Here is a 17,372-nt window from a genome sequence, read left to right on the forward strand (position 1 = left end):
TATTCAAATTTATCCAAATTTATTGGCAGCTGTCAGGACAAACATATCAATATGATATGATTCTCAAATTGCAGAGTCAAGTATCTGTGCAAAAAGAAGAAGCAGCCCGGCTATCAGGAATTATTGAAAATCTTGCGACGCGTTAATCCCTCGCTTCGGCCAGCTCGCGCTTCATACGCACCACGGACAAGTTTGCATTTGTTGCTTGCCTTGTTACCTCTTAATTAAGCTAAATGGATTTATGGCTTTATCTTTGGAAAATTTTTATTTTTTACAGCATTTTCATCATTATCTTCACCACCAATTTCGTCAATTACTTTATTTGACTCAATCTGGTTTATTTTGCACTCAATGGTATATTTTGACTATAATGCTATACTAATGTACCTAGAATAGCCTTTAGTAAATTTCCAGTATTTTTGCGGCTATTTTGGTATATTTGAAAATTAATACCGCAATATTTTGCCTTTATTCAAAATGGGTTGTTATACCCGCTACTGTCCGTATGAACACCTAGATCTCAGAGAATATAAGAGATAGAGCATTTATTATGTTTGCACGCAGATCAAGTTCGTTTCAAATTTTTGCCACACCCACTTCCGCACCCGCAAATCAAAATCGAATAACAAGCGTAATTTTAAAGCTAGAGTTGCGAATTTTGGTATATACAATAACAACTTGCGATCAGAAAAAAATTGTGGAAGTTATTAAAGAAATAGTTTGGATGGGCAAAAACGCCTACTTACTATGGGTCTTAGTTGCTTTGGCTGACAATCTGGTATATTGTACCGTCTATGGTATATTATCAATGCGGGACTATATCGATATACCAAATATAAAATTTGGTGTATTTTAGTATGTTTGTAGTATTTTTTGGTATATTTTGAGAATAATACCGCAAAATATATTGCTTTTATTGAAAATAGGTAGCGGGTATCTCACAGTCGAACACACTTGACTGTAGCTTTTTTACTTGTTTTTTATGTTCTTTGCATGATTAGCTTAAAAGTAAGCAATATTTCGATCTCCAATTACAAATTTGTATGGCATATTGGCAGGTTTGTTTACATAAATTAAAAACGTAAACAGTCAATTTTACTTATTTCCCTGTTGCGATTCTCAAATGGTTCTGGATTTTTGGATAAGGAACTGATCCGTCAGCCGACAGTCATGTGGACATTGTCAAACTGCTACTCAGCCTCAACGCCGTATATACATATACAGTATGTCAACTAACTCTTTACACACTGAAAAAAAAACATATTTTTTGACTTTGCATCCAAAAATAACGACTTTAGTTAGTTTTTTTCAAGATTTTTTTTAATGCAGAACTATTATATAACTAATTTTAAATGAGTATGTATCAAAATAAAAACAAAATAACGAATGGGAAAATTTTCAAGGAACAAAAAATGAGTATACACATTTTTGACAATGTCAAGAAAGTGTTTACACAAAAAAACTTAAACTACAGTTTAATGGATATATTTATCAAGTTATACTATCTTAAACTAATTTTAATATTTAGTATGACCCCCCTTAGCTTCAACTACAAGTTTAATGCGATTTTTCATCGAACTGACCAGCATTTGTAGGTCAACGGAAGGTAGGTCCAACGGAATTTTTTGCCACTCTTCTAGTACTGCTGCTTTTAAGGCGGCACGGTTTGTGGGATACCGTTTTGCCACTTTTTTCTTTAGATAAACCCACAAATTTTCAATGGGGTTCATGTCGGGGCTCTGAGGAGGTGTGTTTATGACTTTTTCGCAATTATAAAGGAGCCATGTGCGTATAGTGAGCTCTTTATGTTTGGGGTCATTGTCTTGATAAAATTTAAATTTTGGCTTATTATCGACGATGAAGCCAAAACATCCCCAAACCATCACACAGTGGGCGATTTGGTCTCGCTAGCGGCATTTAATTCAAATTTTCAAATTTAAAAAACCGTTAATATTTTTTCACATATCGATAGCAGATGCTTTGATTAGATTTTTAAAAGCTTTTTAAAAGCTCTACGATCAACTGATCATCAGCTGTGAACGGTCAAACACGATATGATTTTGCAAAGAGCTCTAGAAAATTCTTTCTTTTTTCGCGCATTGATTTCGAGTTCCTCGGAAATTTACAATTTTTTAGTGAATTTGTTAGAAGTTTGGTTTTTTATTATATTCAAGGTATGTATTTTCAAAAAAAAAATCAATGTTTGTGACCGGTCTATAAATGTGTAGCTCATAAAACGTAGTTGTTCGTGGGGGCGCTGAAAAATGTCCAATAGTTTTTCCTTCCCGAAATATAAAAACACTCGCGTTTTTATCACTATATATATTTTGGTTTATTGAAGACTTTTCGGGTTATTGTTTCGCACAGGAGTGGGGGGTAATTGTACCGAGTTACAAGAGACGTGATTTGATACTGCTTAATAGAAAAAAAGCCGACGGCATTTCGGCGATCTATGCTGAGCGCGGCTCAGCGGTGGTGAGTTGTGGGAGAGAGAAGCTGAGAGCACTGGAGCTTGAGTGCATTCTTACGCACTGAGCGCATTGCTAGTGAGCGAAAAACCTTTGAGTGCTTTTCGGTCGGCGGAGCGGAGGTGTGCCTCTCACTTAGCAATGCGCTCGCATCAACATTCTCCCCCCCTTGCAATATTGGGATTGCAACGAAACTGCTAGTAGCACGTGCCTGACAGAATCCAGCCCAGCGTGGAATTCTGCGCCATAGGCAGTCCGCCTTGGCCCGGGAGGATACCCGGTAGCACGACGTCAGGGTACACATCAGCCCACAAGACTGCCGAGACCGATGCCGAGCGGAACCAGTCCTTGTCAGCCAACACGAGGTTGCTGAAAGAACTGGGCCCGACTGGTGTGACAGTCCTGGTGGGCGTCGTTGTATGGAGCTGTGGATCTGTTTTAAAGACGACCTCCCGGCTCATGGGTGACGTCTTGGAGCGCAACGTTGCCGTGCACACTCCTTCTGCGCCCACGCGAGTGATGGAGAGGCCCATAGCCACTGCCATCGACTCGCTGATGCGGCTTACAGGACAGCACGGATCCATGAGCACTCGCGCCTCGAAGGCCGTCTCCCCCGTGACTAGCCAGACCGCCGCGGTGGGGAGAATACTGACTCCCTTGCACTGGAGTAGTGCCGTCAGTGACAAGGCGGGGCTAGGCACGGGCCTGGTGTGTGGGGAAGTGGGCCGGTCCATCCGGGATGACGAAGGTCCTTCCCCGGTGGGTGCCGGGTGGTCGCGTCGGCCCTTCCGTTGTCGCGCCAACCGCCGCTTGGTACTGCGATCCCGCATGTGCAGCATGGAGTGGTGGTCCTCACCACAATGCCTGCACCGTCCACCGCTGCGGCAAGTGCCCCCGGAGTGCTGATGAGCCAAGCAGTTGAGACAGTACTTATTGACAAGTGCTGCCCGGAGCCGCTTCTCTGGCGTCAGCTGGGCAAACCGTGGACATTTGCGCAGCGCGTGGACACCGCGGCACACCCTACAGCGGAACGAGTCTGTGCCGGGAGGCACATACTCACCCCGCTGGGGGGCGGCCTGGCGAGGCACGGAAACTCCACGCGGAGTAACCGGTGCCATCGGTGCTGGAGAGGGCTCGGACTCCATTGGGGCGACTGGTGTCGGCGGAGAGCCGGCAGTCGGAGGCGAAAGGGAGCGCGCTGGCGAGAAGAGCCCTCGCAAGCTCACTCCGTCGGAAAGGGAGCAGGATGATCTTCTGGAGGACGCCATGGTAAACTGTAACGGGAGGAAACCAAAAAGCGAAAAAAAACCAAAAGAAGAGAAAAAGAACAAAAAACAATAGATTAAATGAAGGACATGGCGCGGGATGAATTGCCTAAGCCGGACGAGAAAACCACAGGATAGTGGATGGCAGTAGAGAAAATAATAGGTGACTCAGAGCGCGCGTCCCGTAGGAAGGAGGACCAGCTTTGCAACTGGTCGGCGGAAAACGCCACGACACGTCTGGATGTCTACCACACGGACTCTTTCATCAGCACCTGGGCAAGCGGTCAACACACGCCCGAGGCGCCATTCTTGAGGTGGTATATTCTCCTCTCTGATGACCACCATGTCACCGATTTGGAGATCGCGTGAAGGTGACTGCCACTTATTCCGCTTATGCAATTCCTTCAAATATTCACTCTTCCATCGCACACAGAAATGCTGATGGAGAGCCTTGAGCCGTTGCCAGCGGTTGCGGATGGACTCCACATCCTCTCTGGACTCTGGCTCCGCCATGGAGAGTAGCGGACCCCCGATCAGGAAATGACCGGGAGTAAGTGCCGCCAAGTCGCTCACATCCTCTGACATAGGAGTCAAAGGCCGCGAATTGAGGCACGCTTCAATTTTAGATAGGAGGGTGGAAAGCTCATCGAACGTATGTTTTACGGAGGAAACCGTCTTGTAGAAATGCGTCTTGAAACTCTTGACGCCCGCTTCCCAGAGACCCCCCATGTGAGGGGCACCAGGTGGGTTGAAATGCCATGCAAGACCTTGATGGCTGTGAGTGGTGACAATCAGGTTGCGGGTGCTCTCCACAAATTCTTTGGAGAGAATGGAGGAGGCTCCGACGAACGTTTTCCCGTTGTCAGAGTACATGTGAAGAGGGCACCCGCGCCGTGCCACGAATCGGGAGAAAGCTTCCAAGAACTTTTCCGCTGTCAGATCCGTGGTCGCCTCAAGATGGATTGCCTTCGTGCTGAAGCACACGAAGACACATACGTAACCCTTCGTAATCTTGCAGCCCCGTCCGACGTAGCTCTTGACGTCGAAGGGACCGGCGAAGTCTACTCCGGAGTTAGTGAAAGGTCGCGAAAAAGTCGACCGGGCGGTAGGGAGATCACCCATCAACTGCGACTGGATCTTGCGGCGATGAATCACACAGGTCTTGCATGCACTGATCACTGTCTTCACCAAGTTCCTTAGCTTGGGAATCCAGAACTTGGTTCGGACCAGCCGCATCACCAATTGGTTGCCTCCATGGAGGGAGACTTGATGCGTGAAGGAAACCAGGAGGCGTGAGAACACGCAGCCGAACGGGAGAATTATCGGATGCCGTTCGTCGTAGGATAAGGAGGTGGACGCTCTTACGCGTCCACAGGAACGCAGGACACCTTGCTTGTCAAGGAACGGATTGAAGCTTAGGATATCGCTTGACCCGATTAGACGATTATGGGACCGGAGGGAAGCACACTCTTTCGCGTATACCCGATTCTGAGCCTGTACAATCAGCCTCTCTTGAGCTTCTGCAAGCTCTTGAGAGCTGAGCGTCTCTGGAAACGAGACCTTGGGTTGGCGGCAACGCTGGGCAAACCTTCGCGCATACGCAAACACTCGGAGCGCTCGATCGAACCTGAAGAAACGGTCGAGGAAGTCCTCACATAGGACTTGCGCTGCATGGACCTTCACTGCTCGACACTCCAATTCAGTATCGAGCCCAATGACCGGTGAAGGCCACTGCGCTGGTGAGTGCGTCAGCCATTCAGGCCCCTGCCACCAGAGGCGACTGGCCAGTAGCTCTTGCGGCGAGACACCGCGGCTTGCCAGGTCGGCTGGGTTGTGTTCGGAACGAACATGCTGCCAAGTGCCATTCACCGAGTGAATCTTGGCCACTCGGTTCGCCACGAAAGTGGTCCACTTGCATGGCTGCTTGTCCAACCATGCCAGAACGATAGTGGAATCTGTCCACAGGTACGTCTCAGCGTCGGGGGTGGGAAAATGTGGTAGGAGGGCGGCGGATAATTCTGCCAACAGGAGAGCTCCGCACAGCTCAAGACGAGGTAGAGAGAGACCGTCTTGATAGATGCAACTCTAGTCTTCGCTGCTAGAAGGCTCACAGACACTTGTCCCGCTGTTTCCACACGTGCGTAAAGAGCGGCTCCATACGCGCTTTGAGAGGCGTCGCAAAAAACCGTGGAATTGGATTTTTGCGCCGGGAGCGTAGTTGGTCCATCTCGGAATGCGGATGTCCTGCAAGGACGAATAGTTCCGCAGAAAACTGGTCCACTGCTCTGTGAGATCCGCCGGTAAGAGTCGTCCCAGCCGATTTCTTGCTTCCAGATTTCTTGCATAAAAATCTTGGCCCAAATGACCACGGGAGCAAGCCAACCTGCAGGATCGAACAACTTGGCGATCTGCGACAGCACTTCTCTCTTACTGAAAGATGGTTTGGACACCATCTCGGCGGTGACGAAAAAGAACTCGTCGGACGTGGCCCGCCAACGAATGCCTAGCGTCTTTGCGACACTAGCTTCGTCGATCTCGAGGAAGTCTGCACAGAGCAAGTGATCCTTAGGGATTCTTCTCAGAACATCTTTCGAGTTCGAGGTCCACTTACGCAAAGGAAACCCAGCACTCTCGAGCGCTGTTCGAAGCTCATCTATAGCAGACACCGCAGCCTGCTTAGTGTGAGCTCCTGCTAGGACGTCATCAACGTACATATAATTGGCGATGATGTCACTAGCAAGGGGGTACCGGTCGCGAACATCACTCGCAAGCTGATGCAGAACGCGGATAGCCAGGTACGGAGCACAGTTCACTCCAAAGGTGACTGTGTTGAGTTCAAAGTCGCATAACTTCTCGTCTGGAGTACGGAAGAGCAACCTTTGAAACCGGGTGTGGTTGGGATCCACAAGGATTTGCCGATACATCTTGGTGATGTCAGCGTTGAAGACGAACTTGAAAAACCTCCATTTCAGGATTTGAATGGTCAGGTCGGATTGAAGGATTGGCCCAGTGTGGAGGATGTCGTTCAGACTCTTCCCGTTTGAAGTCGGGCTGGAGGCGTTGAATACAACGCGGAGCTTTGTGGTGCTGTCGGGCTTGAGAACAGCGTGATGCGGCAAATAGTAGTTGCCGGAACTGGATGGGGGGACTTGAGTCATGTGACCCAAATCCAGATACTCTCGAATAACGGAGTCATATTGTTCCTTCAGAGAGTCGTTCCTCTTTAAACGGCTCTCGTTTCTCAGGAACTGAGCGAGAGCGATAGCCCTCGAGTGACCCAGGTCAACGTGACCAGGATCGCGGAATGGGAGCGTGACCATGTACCCCATGTACGACCCGTTGAGGTTCGCACGGTCGTGGCGTTGAAGTTAGCCTCACAAAAAAAGGTCAGATTCTTTTGCTGGGCTAGCCGGCAGGTCCTCCACCTCCCAAAATTTGGAGAGGAGTTCCTCCAATGGCGGAGTTCGCTCGACGGACAGTCGAGCCGAAAAGGACGAAATGGATTTTGAAATGGATCCCGACACAGGGCCAGTCAGGATCCAACCGAAAATGGTCTCTTGACCGAGGAGGGTCCCACAAATGTTAGGGTGAGAGCCGCCGAGCAGAATGGACGGGAGGATATCAGCGCCTAGTAGCACATCAATCTGCGAACTCTCATGGAATTTGGGGTCTGCCAGTTGGATGCTGGGCAGATTCTCGAGGAGCAGGTTCCCCGCTAACTGGGGGAGGACGTACGCCGACGCCTCGATCTGCAAATCAGGTCTGACCGGGGAGCCAATTAAGAATTGGCAAAACTTTCGGGGCTGGGCTGACACAGCTTGTGTTAGCCCAGAAACGCGGGCTTGCACGGATGTGTACGGCATCCTCAAGCGCTTGAACAACTTCTCTGAGAGGAAGGTGGCTTCTGATCCGGAGTCAATCAGAGCCCGAGCTGTATAGCGGACGCCGAGATGGCATACGTGAATGACAGCTGTGCTGAGCAGAACACCTTGTGTGTTAACTGACACAAATGACTGGACGTTAGCTGACTGGGTGGAAGTGGACTGTATTGGAGATGGAATGGGGGTTGCGACTGTCGGCGCCGGGCTCACTCGATGCAAGAGTGTATGATGACGACCCTTGCAGGTAAAGCAGCTGTGCGCACTTGTGCACTCAGCCAGGATATGGCCTCGTGCGAAACAATTGAGACACAGCTTCTGTTGCTTTATATAATTGACCCTATCGTTGATACCCATTTGGAGGAAACGAGGGCACTAACGAATCGGGTGATTCTCCCGGGAACACAACTTGCACGACTGGGTTTTTGAAGTTACCCGACTCTCAAAGGAGTTTACCTGCTTGGCGACGGGGGGCCTCCTTGCGTGAGGCACGTGGAACCGTCGGAGCGCTCGTGCTGGCTGACACTTCCGCTATCGCTTCTAGGGTGCGATACCGCTCTAGAAGGAAAGCGTTCATGTCAGCCCACGTTGGAACGTCGCTCTTATTCTGGATGGACTGTTCCCAAAGAGAAAGGGTCAATTTGGGGAGCCTCGAAGAACACATGAAAACCAGGATGCAATCCCAATTCTCCGTATTGATCTTTGAGTGCTCCAAAGCCGTCAAGCACCCTTGGATAGTGCTCTGCAACTCTTGAATGGCTGCACCCGACTCTTGCCCGATGGCGGGCAAATTGAAAAGGATACGCAGCTGACTGTTCACGAGCAACCGTTTGTTCTCGAAACGCTCAGTCAAGCTGGACCACGCCGACTGAAACCCTTCATTGGTCAAAGGAGACTTTGACACAATGGCATGGGCTTCACCGCTGGTCTTGGAGTTGAGATGGAAAAGTTTCTCAACTTCCGACAGTCTAGGATTTCGGATGTAAATAGCCGTGAATAAGTCTCGGAAGGTGGGCCAGCGAGTGTAATCGCCTCCGAAAACTTCGGTGTCGCACGGAGGTAGGCGACACCCTGTGGACACGAACGGCACGGCTTGGGGTTGTACGGGTGTACGAGGAGTGATTGCCTGGGAGGCATCAGCTATTTGCTCACTTAGCTGAGCGGACCACTGCTCATAGAGAATATAGCAGTAATCATATTTTGCCTGAATGGTAGGCAACTCGTCTGTCGTCATTTCATCCGACATGACGCAGGAGCAAGCCTCGTACTCCTTCTCGACCTTGTCCCACAAGGCACGCATCTGGTCCCTCCGGACCTGGCACGTGTACAGGGACGCGCTGTCAGTAGAAGCATTGTTAAGTCGCGCCGCAAAATGACTTAGTCGGTCAGTCGCGGCGATGAACTTATTCAATGCCGAATCTACTACATTGTGTGCCATTTTGCTTTGTGAACGAGTAACAATTGGCCGGGGAATTGGGTCGGAAGCAACCTTGGTCTTAGGAACAGACGGAGGTTTCGTGACGAGGATCAGAGGCTTGGTACCGGAAGTGGGCGAAACACTAGCTGACCGTGCGGGGACCTCCCCTTTGGTGTGAACTGGCGATGTGCTGGATACACGAAGAGCCGGTTCCCCCTTGGACTTAGGAAGAGGGAGGTTATTCGAAACTCTAGCGGCGCTAGTAGAAGGCACTGACAGTCTAGGTTTAATCTTATCGGGTTTGCCCGTTGACATGCTACGCACGGAAGGTAGGAAGCCGCTGGTTAGAAAACCAGAAAATCACAGAAAATATACCAAAAAAAAAATACCAAATGGAACTTGGGTTTTTTTTTTTATATATATCCGGAAACGGCCCAGAAGGTGGACAAGAAACGGAAGGCACGTAGCAACTCGTAAAAGAAAAATACCAAATAAAATACTGGAAAAAATACCACAGGTAGTGCTGAGGTATTTTGTACCCCAAATGGGTACGGACTGCGGACACAGGCAACGAACGCAAAGGGGGCCGGGGAAAATTCCCGCGACAATCAAGCAAACGATTGTCGGAAACAAGAACAAAAAAAAGCACGGAAAAATACCACAAAAAATACAATATGCTGGAAAAAACACAAATGTGGTTAAAAATGCACAGGATGGAAAAAATAATAAATAAATTTGTCACGGAAGAACACAAAAAATTATTTATATATTTGTATATGGATATGTGGTGGACGGAGAAGTGTATTTATATGTAGGTGTGTATATGTGTGTGTGTATGTCTATGTGTGTGGGACACTGGCTGGAGGTAGCCTATACACCGACACTTGAGCTGGGAGTTGCTCACAAATACACACAGTAAATATCACTTGGAAAAAAAAAAAAAAAAGGGGTAGGGTATGTCGAGTGCGACTACCGCTGCCCGGCCAATCTGTTACTTCACTCGCAGAAGTACTTATACACGCGGTTAAGCATGCACATCAGTATGTACGTATGTATGTATGTGCTTGCACTGCGCTGCCAACGTCTAAGCAAGCGAAGTGCACGTATATTTGTATGTAACACAAAAGAGAGCGAGAGCAAGTGCGGACAACAGCGAATGCACAAGAGTGCGTGTGTGTGTGTTGAGAGAGCGCGAGAGCAAGTGCGGCTGCAAGCTGGTGCGCTTGCGGACAAAGAGAGTGCACCGAAATATGTGTGTATGTATGTATGTCGGCAATTACCGCGACATACAAACGTACAAGAAATAACGGATAAGAATTAAGCAAAAACGAAATTCTGGTACACAACTTGGATTTAAGTTAATTAATTCGTATGATTATATATGTATGGAGTATACAATATATAATCTTCGCACTTTAAAAAATGTTTCTCTCTGGATGATTTACACTTATCACTGCACTTGCACTTGCAAAAAAAAGGAAAAAACACACATGCATACATACGTACGCGATTGGCGGAAAAAACAGATATAATTATTTATTATAAATGTAATTTGGCAAAAAACCATGGAAAAGGTCGTCCGAAGAACAAAGAAGGCAATTGGCAAAAGCTATGGGAAAAACTTTTGCGCAATATGGCGGAATTGGAGGGGCGGACGACCGTGGTAGAAGGAATAGGAAAGAAGCAAAAACTAGTGGCACTTATCTGCGGATGTAAAACTGGAACGATGAAAAATATATTGATGATGCTCCGGCTCGAAGGACCATTGTTCGTGGGGGCGCTGAAAAATGTCCAATAGTTTTTCCTTCCCGAAATATAAAAACACTCGCGTTTTTATCACTATATATATTTTGGTTTATTGAAGACTTTTCGGGTTATTGTTTCGCACAGGAGTGGGGGGTAATTGTACCGAGTTACAAGAGACGTGATTTGATACTGCTTAATAGAAAAAAGCCGACGGCATTTCGGCGATCTATGCTGAGCGCGGCTCAGCGGTGGTGAGTTGTGGGAGAGAGAAGCTGAGAGCACTGGAGCTTGAGTGCATTCTTACGCACTGAGCGCATTGCTAGTGAGCGAAAAAGCTTTGAGTGCTTTTCGGTCGGCGGAGCGGAGGTGTGCCTCTCACTTAGCAATGCGCTCGCATCAACATAGTGGTAATTCAGTGTATTAACAACGAGTCCGGATTAGCGTACACCTGTCTTTCGTGGAGTCGAACTTACTTTATTCAAGTGGATTCAGTCTAACTCTTTTATTAGCCGAAAGTGTGAATCAGTGGCGTCCAAAATGTGTAATATTAACTGCTAGTACCTGGTAGCCTTCAAACTATGGTACTTTTTAGACACAGTGTTAGTACCCAAAAGGGATCTTTTTTTAGTATTGCACTCAGAAGTCATCCCATTTTTTTCCATCATCCCATCATTTTTATACCCGCTACCCATAGGGTAGATGGGTATTATAACTTTGTGCCGACAGGAAATGTATGTAACAGGTAAAAGGAGGCATCTCCGACCCTATTAAGTATATATATTCATGATCAGCGTCAACAGCTGAGACGATCTAGCCATGTCCGTCTGTCCGTCTGTGTGTCCGTCCGTCCGTCCGTATGAACAACTAGATCTCAGAGACTACGAGAGATAGAGGTATAATTTTTTTCGACAGCATTTGTTATGTTTGCACGCAGATCAAGTTTGTTTCAAATTTTGCCACGCCCACTTCCGCCCCCTCAAATCAAAAATCGAATAACAAGCGTAATTTTAAAGCTAGAGTTGGTATATATAATAATAACTATAGTAGTTATGATTCCTGAAAATTTGGTTGCGATCAGATAAAAATTGTCGAAGTTATTAAAGAAATACTTTTGTATGGGCAAAAACGCCTACTTATAAGGGTCTTAGTTACTTTGGCTGACAATCTGGTATATTGAGCCGTCTATGGTATATTTTGAATGCGGTACTATATTGATATACCAAACATACCATTTGGTATATTTTAAGTATTTTTAAGTATTTTCGGTATATTTTCAAAATGATACCGCAATATTTTACCTTTATTAAAAATGGGTAGCGGGTATCTCACAGTCGAGCACACTCGACTGTAACTTTCTACTTGTTTAGATAAAGTTTATATATGAAATATGTTATTGAAGTTTAAATAAAATAAAAGTACAACAAAATTTTAAATTTAAAAAAAAATTTAAAATTAAAAAAGAATAAAAAAAAATTTTTTAACTTAAAAAATTCTATGATTTTTCTCTCTGATCAGTTAAAAACCGACTGAAGACATCTATTTTAGTTTAGAAGTTATTAATTAAATGCCGCTAGCGAGACCAAATCGCCACTGTGCATCACCGACAATTTGCCAAATTTCACTATCAGAATGATGTTGCGCTGATCTAGAGCTGCTAACGGCTTGCGCCATACTCTAGTTAGTCCATCATTATAGTAGAGCATTATTTTTGTTTCGTCACAGAATATGACGTCATCCCAGTAGTTTTCCAGCTTGATGTTCATGTTGGCAGCAAAAGTTAAACGCTTTTCAACATTTACTTTTGAAAGCAGCGGCTTCTTACGCGCAACCCTAGTACTTGTTCCGCAGAATTAGTTGGCGAATGGTTTCATGCGAAACGACTGTGCCACACTCTTCTTCCAACTCTTTGGCAAGTGATAAGGCGGTCTTCTCGCTCGTCAATCTTCTTCTTTTGTCCTTTTCCACGTTTTGCTTCCAGTCTTTCTTCGTTTTCTGCTCGATTTAAAACATTATAAACTGTTTTCCGGACACAAAAACATCTCCACTAACTCCGCTACAGATTTCCCAATTTGGTAATTTTAATAAATCAATTGGGTAACTTCATAAGTCAATCTAGGTCCAGGCATACTAAATAATTAAAAATCAGTTTTTTTTTTGATAAGTGCGCAGAAAGATTTCGCAATTGAATTAAAAGGAATGCAAAAGAATGCAAAAATAGTGCATAGTGCAGAAGAATGGATAACGGAAAAGTTCTGTTTTTCTAAAAAAATAGAACAAAACGGAATCGAAAAGTCAAGTGTGTAAACACTTTCTTGACAGTGTCAAAAATGTGTATACTAATTTTTTGTTGCTTGAAAATTTTTCCCGCTCGTTATATTGTTTTTATTTCTGTACATAATAATTAAAAATTTGCTAAATAATAGATCTGCATTAAAAAATATTGAAAAAATGTTTTTTCAGTGTGTAAAGAGTTTTTGACAAACTGTACGTACCTTATTGCTTACCAATTGGTGTGACAAAACATGTAGATTAATAAATTAGCTATATTGCATTTGAGATTTGCATTAGGAAATCTATATGATTTCTTTACTTACATACTTGCAGTGTGTTTAAAAAACTGCAGTCGAATTAGCAGAAGTCGCAATATTGTTGCTATTTGCTACTTCGACTGCGAGCGAGTAAAAAGATTGCAATTGCTTTTGCTTCTGCTTTTGAAAAAGTCAGAAGTCGTATGCTTTGACTGCCGCAAAAATCAAACAGCTACGAAAATCAGAAAGCAGCATAAGTCGCCGGTTTTCGTTTTTCTGCTTTCTGCTTTGCTGTTGCTTTCGAACGTATACATAAGTTGCCGCAGCAGCTATCGACAATTTTCGACAGCTGTCGGCAGTCACAGTCGCGAAAAGTAATGCATTCGGCTTTTGCTACTTTTGATTTTTGTCGCTGTTGCTTTTGTACTGCAGCGTAAATCGAAAAAGCAAGAAGCGTACGATTCTTGAAAGTCGGCCGCTGCGACCGTTTTCGATTAGCTACTACTTTAAAGAAATGTTTAGCATAACATCGTTCTCAATGACTTGTGGCACGGTGCATTGTCTTGGTGGATCAACACTTTTATACCCGCTACCCATAGGGTAGAATGGTATTATAACTTTGTGCCGGCAGGAAATGTATGTAACAGGTAGAACGAGGCATCTCCGACCCCATAAAGTATATATATTCTAGATCAGCGTCAACAGCCGAGACGATCTAGCCATGTCCGTCTGTCCGTCCGTCCGTATGAAACACTGGGTCTCAGAGACTATAAGAGATAGAGATATAATTTTTTTGGACAGCATTTGTTATGTTTGCACGCAGATCAAGTTAGTTTCAAATTTTTGCCACGCCCACTTCAGCCCCCGAAAATCAAAAAAATAGAATAACAAGCGTAATTTTAAAGCTACAGTTGCGAATTTTGGTATACATATACTATAGTTACTATAGTAGCTATGATTCCTGAAAACTTGGTTGCGATTTTGGTTTTGTATGGGCAAAAACGCCTACTTACTAGGGCTCTTAGTTGCTTTGGCCGACAATCTGGTACATTGTGCCGTCTATGGTATATTTTGAGTGGTGTGCTGTACCGATATACCAAACATATCATTTGGTATATTTTTAGTATTTTTTAGTATTTTCAGTATATTTTGAAAATAATACCGCAATATTTTGCCCTTATTAAAAATGTGTAGTGGGTATCTCACAGTCGAGCACACTCGAGTGTAACTTTCTTACTTGTTTGTTCTTCATATGTGGCCGTTTTGCCGCGATTTCGACCTTCAAACGCTCCAATAACGCCATATAATAGTTACTGTTGATGGTTTTTCCCTTATCAAGATAATCGATAAAAATTATTCCACGCGCATCCCAAAAAACAGAGGTCATTACTTTGCCAGCGGACTTTTGAGTCTTTCCACGCTTCGAAATCGGTTCACCGGTCGCTGTCCACTCAGCCGACTGTCGATTGGACAGAGAAATGTTTCATCCATTGTCACATATCGACGCAAAAACCCGGGTGTATTACGAGTTAACAGTTGCAAACACCTCTCAGAATCATCAACACGTTGTAGTTTTTAGTCAAATGTGAGCTCGCGCAGCACCCATTTTGCACAGAGCTTCCGCATATCCAAATGTTGATTAATGATATGACCAACACATTCCTTTGATATCTTTAAGGCCTCTGCTATCTCGATCAACTATATTTTACGGTCATTCAATATCATTTTGTGGATTTTTCTGATGTTTTTGACGGTAACCACCTCTTTCGGGCGTCCACTGCATTCACCGTCCTCCGTGCTCATTTCACCACGCTTGAATTTTGCATACCAATCAACTATTGTTGTTTTCCCTGGGTCTGCCTCCGGAAACTCATTATCAAGCCAAGTTTTTTTTCCCTTCAGAAAACAGTATTTTATCAAAACACGAAATTCATTTTTTTCATTTTTTCACAATAACAAAAATTGCTTCACAAAACACGCTCTATCTCACAAACTAATTGACTGGCAGACGTCAAATTTTGATAAAAATCATTTGAAGGTTAGTACTATATAAAAATATTATGCATTCAATACTAGCGACGCCATCTACATGTGTCAGACCGGGGACTTATCAGCCAACCTGTTATGTATAGTGTACTTGAATTTTTTTTTATTATTCTGTTCATTTTACACTTTTATAATTTTTCTTAAGTTTACAAAAATAAAAAACTAAATCAAAATTCGTTGGAATAATATAACATAAAAACATAACAGTAAACTAATTTTTTCATTCCTTTTATTACTCATTTTTGTATTATTCATTACAAAGTTCCTCTTGTTCAAAAAGTGGCAACGTATCAATTGCCATGTCCAGAAAGCTGGGATTTAATTTGACGAGCAATATGTTCTCAAGAACATCGTGGCTTAATCGATTGCGATAGTCGGTAAGCACCAGTCTTAAAGAAGAGAAAGTACGTTCAATCGACATCTTTTATAAAAATAATAAATAAATGATAAAATTTTAATTAATTAGGCCATATTCATTTACCTGAGTCTGCGGTACGGCATAACACACATTAGTAATTCCGTATAATTCCTGGTCGGTATACTGTTTGCCTTTCCAATAAGACAAAACGTCTATGTCAATCCTTTGATAAGAATGTTTCAGGTTTTCAATTTTTGAATAGACATCGATTGTACTGTTCACATCTGATTGAACGCCTTGAGATAAGTACGTTTCTAACAACTCGTCTTCCTCATCAAAAAAATAGTTCTGCATTTCATTAGAGCTGGAATTCGGAGTTGAGCACATATTGCCAGTAGGGTGAAGACTATTAAGTCTATCCCAAATAAATTTTAAATGATTTATTGCGTCATTTTTTTGTTGCGGCGATAATATATTTTGAAAACGTGGATCCAAAAACAAGCAAGAAACTATAAATTTGTTGTTAAACAATATTTTTGTTCGTTTTTCAATAGAATTTAAAATTGCATTTCCAATAGTTTTCGTTAAATTATGATTTGTATCCTTTACAAATTTTTCTGTAGATATTTTAAGTTTGAGCCATTGGGCGTAAAAGTTACTATAATGTAATTGTTCCTCTTCAATTCAATAAAATCCCAAATCGAGCAATTTAGATCAAAATTCTCTTCATCCTATTTGTTTTTAATAGATTCAATTTTACTTAAAATATCTTTGGCTTTTAACAAGTTGTTTAACATTATGTACGTATGTAGATCCCCATCTGGTTGAACAATCTAATTGTGGCATTTTCCATTTTTTAATTCAAATATTTCACGATATCCATTGGAGGTTTTTCTTATGTATTTTGTCATATTTCTGCAATTGAGTAAGTACTTCATAATATCCGATGATTGATCATATCAAGAGCAACAAGCTTTGCTGTATGTGCAGCACAACGACAAACTTGAATATTGCCTATTAATACAAGGGCACTGTTTCCATAAGCTCGATTTTTTGTATATAATCATCGTTGGTGCACTCTTCGTCGTCCGTTTCATTATTTTGTTCAGAAACAAATGATAAAATATTTGTTTTTTGCACATTCGCACCGTTATCAGAAGTTATGGATGCGATTTGATTCAAATTAATATTATATTTATTAAGCACTTTCACCACTTCGGCGGCAAGGTTTTTGGCTCCACTTGATCCTGCACCTTTCAAGTCAATCATTCCCAAAATGATTTTATCTCAACCGCGTTTATGTATTGTGCACTTATTCCAAATATATTTTTGGACAATCGGGCTGCACTGTCCATTTTTTAAGATAATAATTTGTTGTTCAGTTCATTTCATATGTGATTCCTTATATTATTTGCCACTACTTTCAAAGTATTTTTGCAGTTTAATGCATTTAATTTCATTATTTGTCCATCCGCAGTTTTAAGACCTTCACAAATTTGATCGAGAATATTCCTCATGTTTGGTGAATTTAAAACATTAAAAGGAATCCTGTCTTCCGTTACCAATCCAATGTAAGATCTTAAAAGTTGTTTTTTGTTGACTTCAATTTTTATTTTTTTTTTCGCACTGTTTTAATCGAGGAATTTAATGTTTTCAAGAGTTGAAT

The 17,372-nt window shown here is 43.4% G+C and overlaps 1 protein-coding gene across 1 annotated transcript; it reads right to left on the reverse strand.

Annotated features, from left to right (window-relative positions):
• Positions 1-3,901: 3,901 nt before the first annotated feature.
• On the reverse strand, positions 3,902-7,062 carry LOC133835626 (uncharacterized). Its single transcript, XM_062265648.1, has 2 exons — positions 5,845-7,062; positions 3,902-5,776 (listed from the first exon to the last, which is right to left on the reverse strand). The coding sequence occupies exons 1-2, from the start codon at positions 7,060-7,062 to the stop codon at positions 3,902-3,904; spliced, it is 3,093 nt and encodes a 1,030-aa protein (XP_062121632.1).
• Between the last annotated feature and the right edge of the window lie 10,310 nt (positions 7,063-17,372).

Source organism: Drosophila sulfurigaster, chromosome 2R, assembly GCF_023558435.1.
Source record: "Drosophila sulfurigaster albostrigata strain 15112-1811.04 chromosome 2R, ASM2355843v2, whole genome shotgun sequence".
In the NCBI taxonomy this organism is placed as follows: Eukaryota; Metazoa; Arthropoda; class Insecta; order Diptera; family Drosophilidae; genus Drosophila; species Drosophila sulfurigaster.

Coding starts and splice junctions, on each gene's coding strand:
- LOC133835626 (XM_062265648.1), bottom strand. CDS start 7,062: ATGGGGTACATGGTCACGCTCCCATTCCGCGATCCTGGTCACGTTGAC. Junction 5,777..5,844: donor AAACAGCGGGACAAGTGTCT/GTGAGCCTTCTA, acceptor CCTCGTCTTGAG/CTGTGCGGAGCTCTCCTGTT.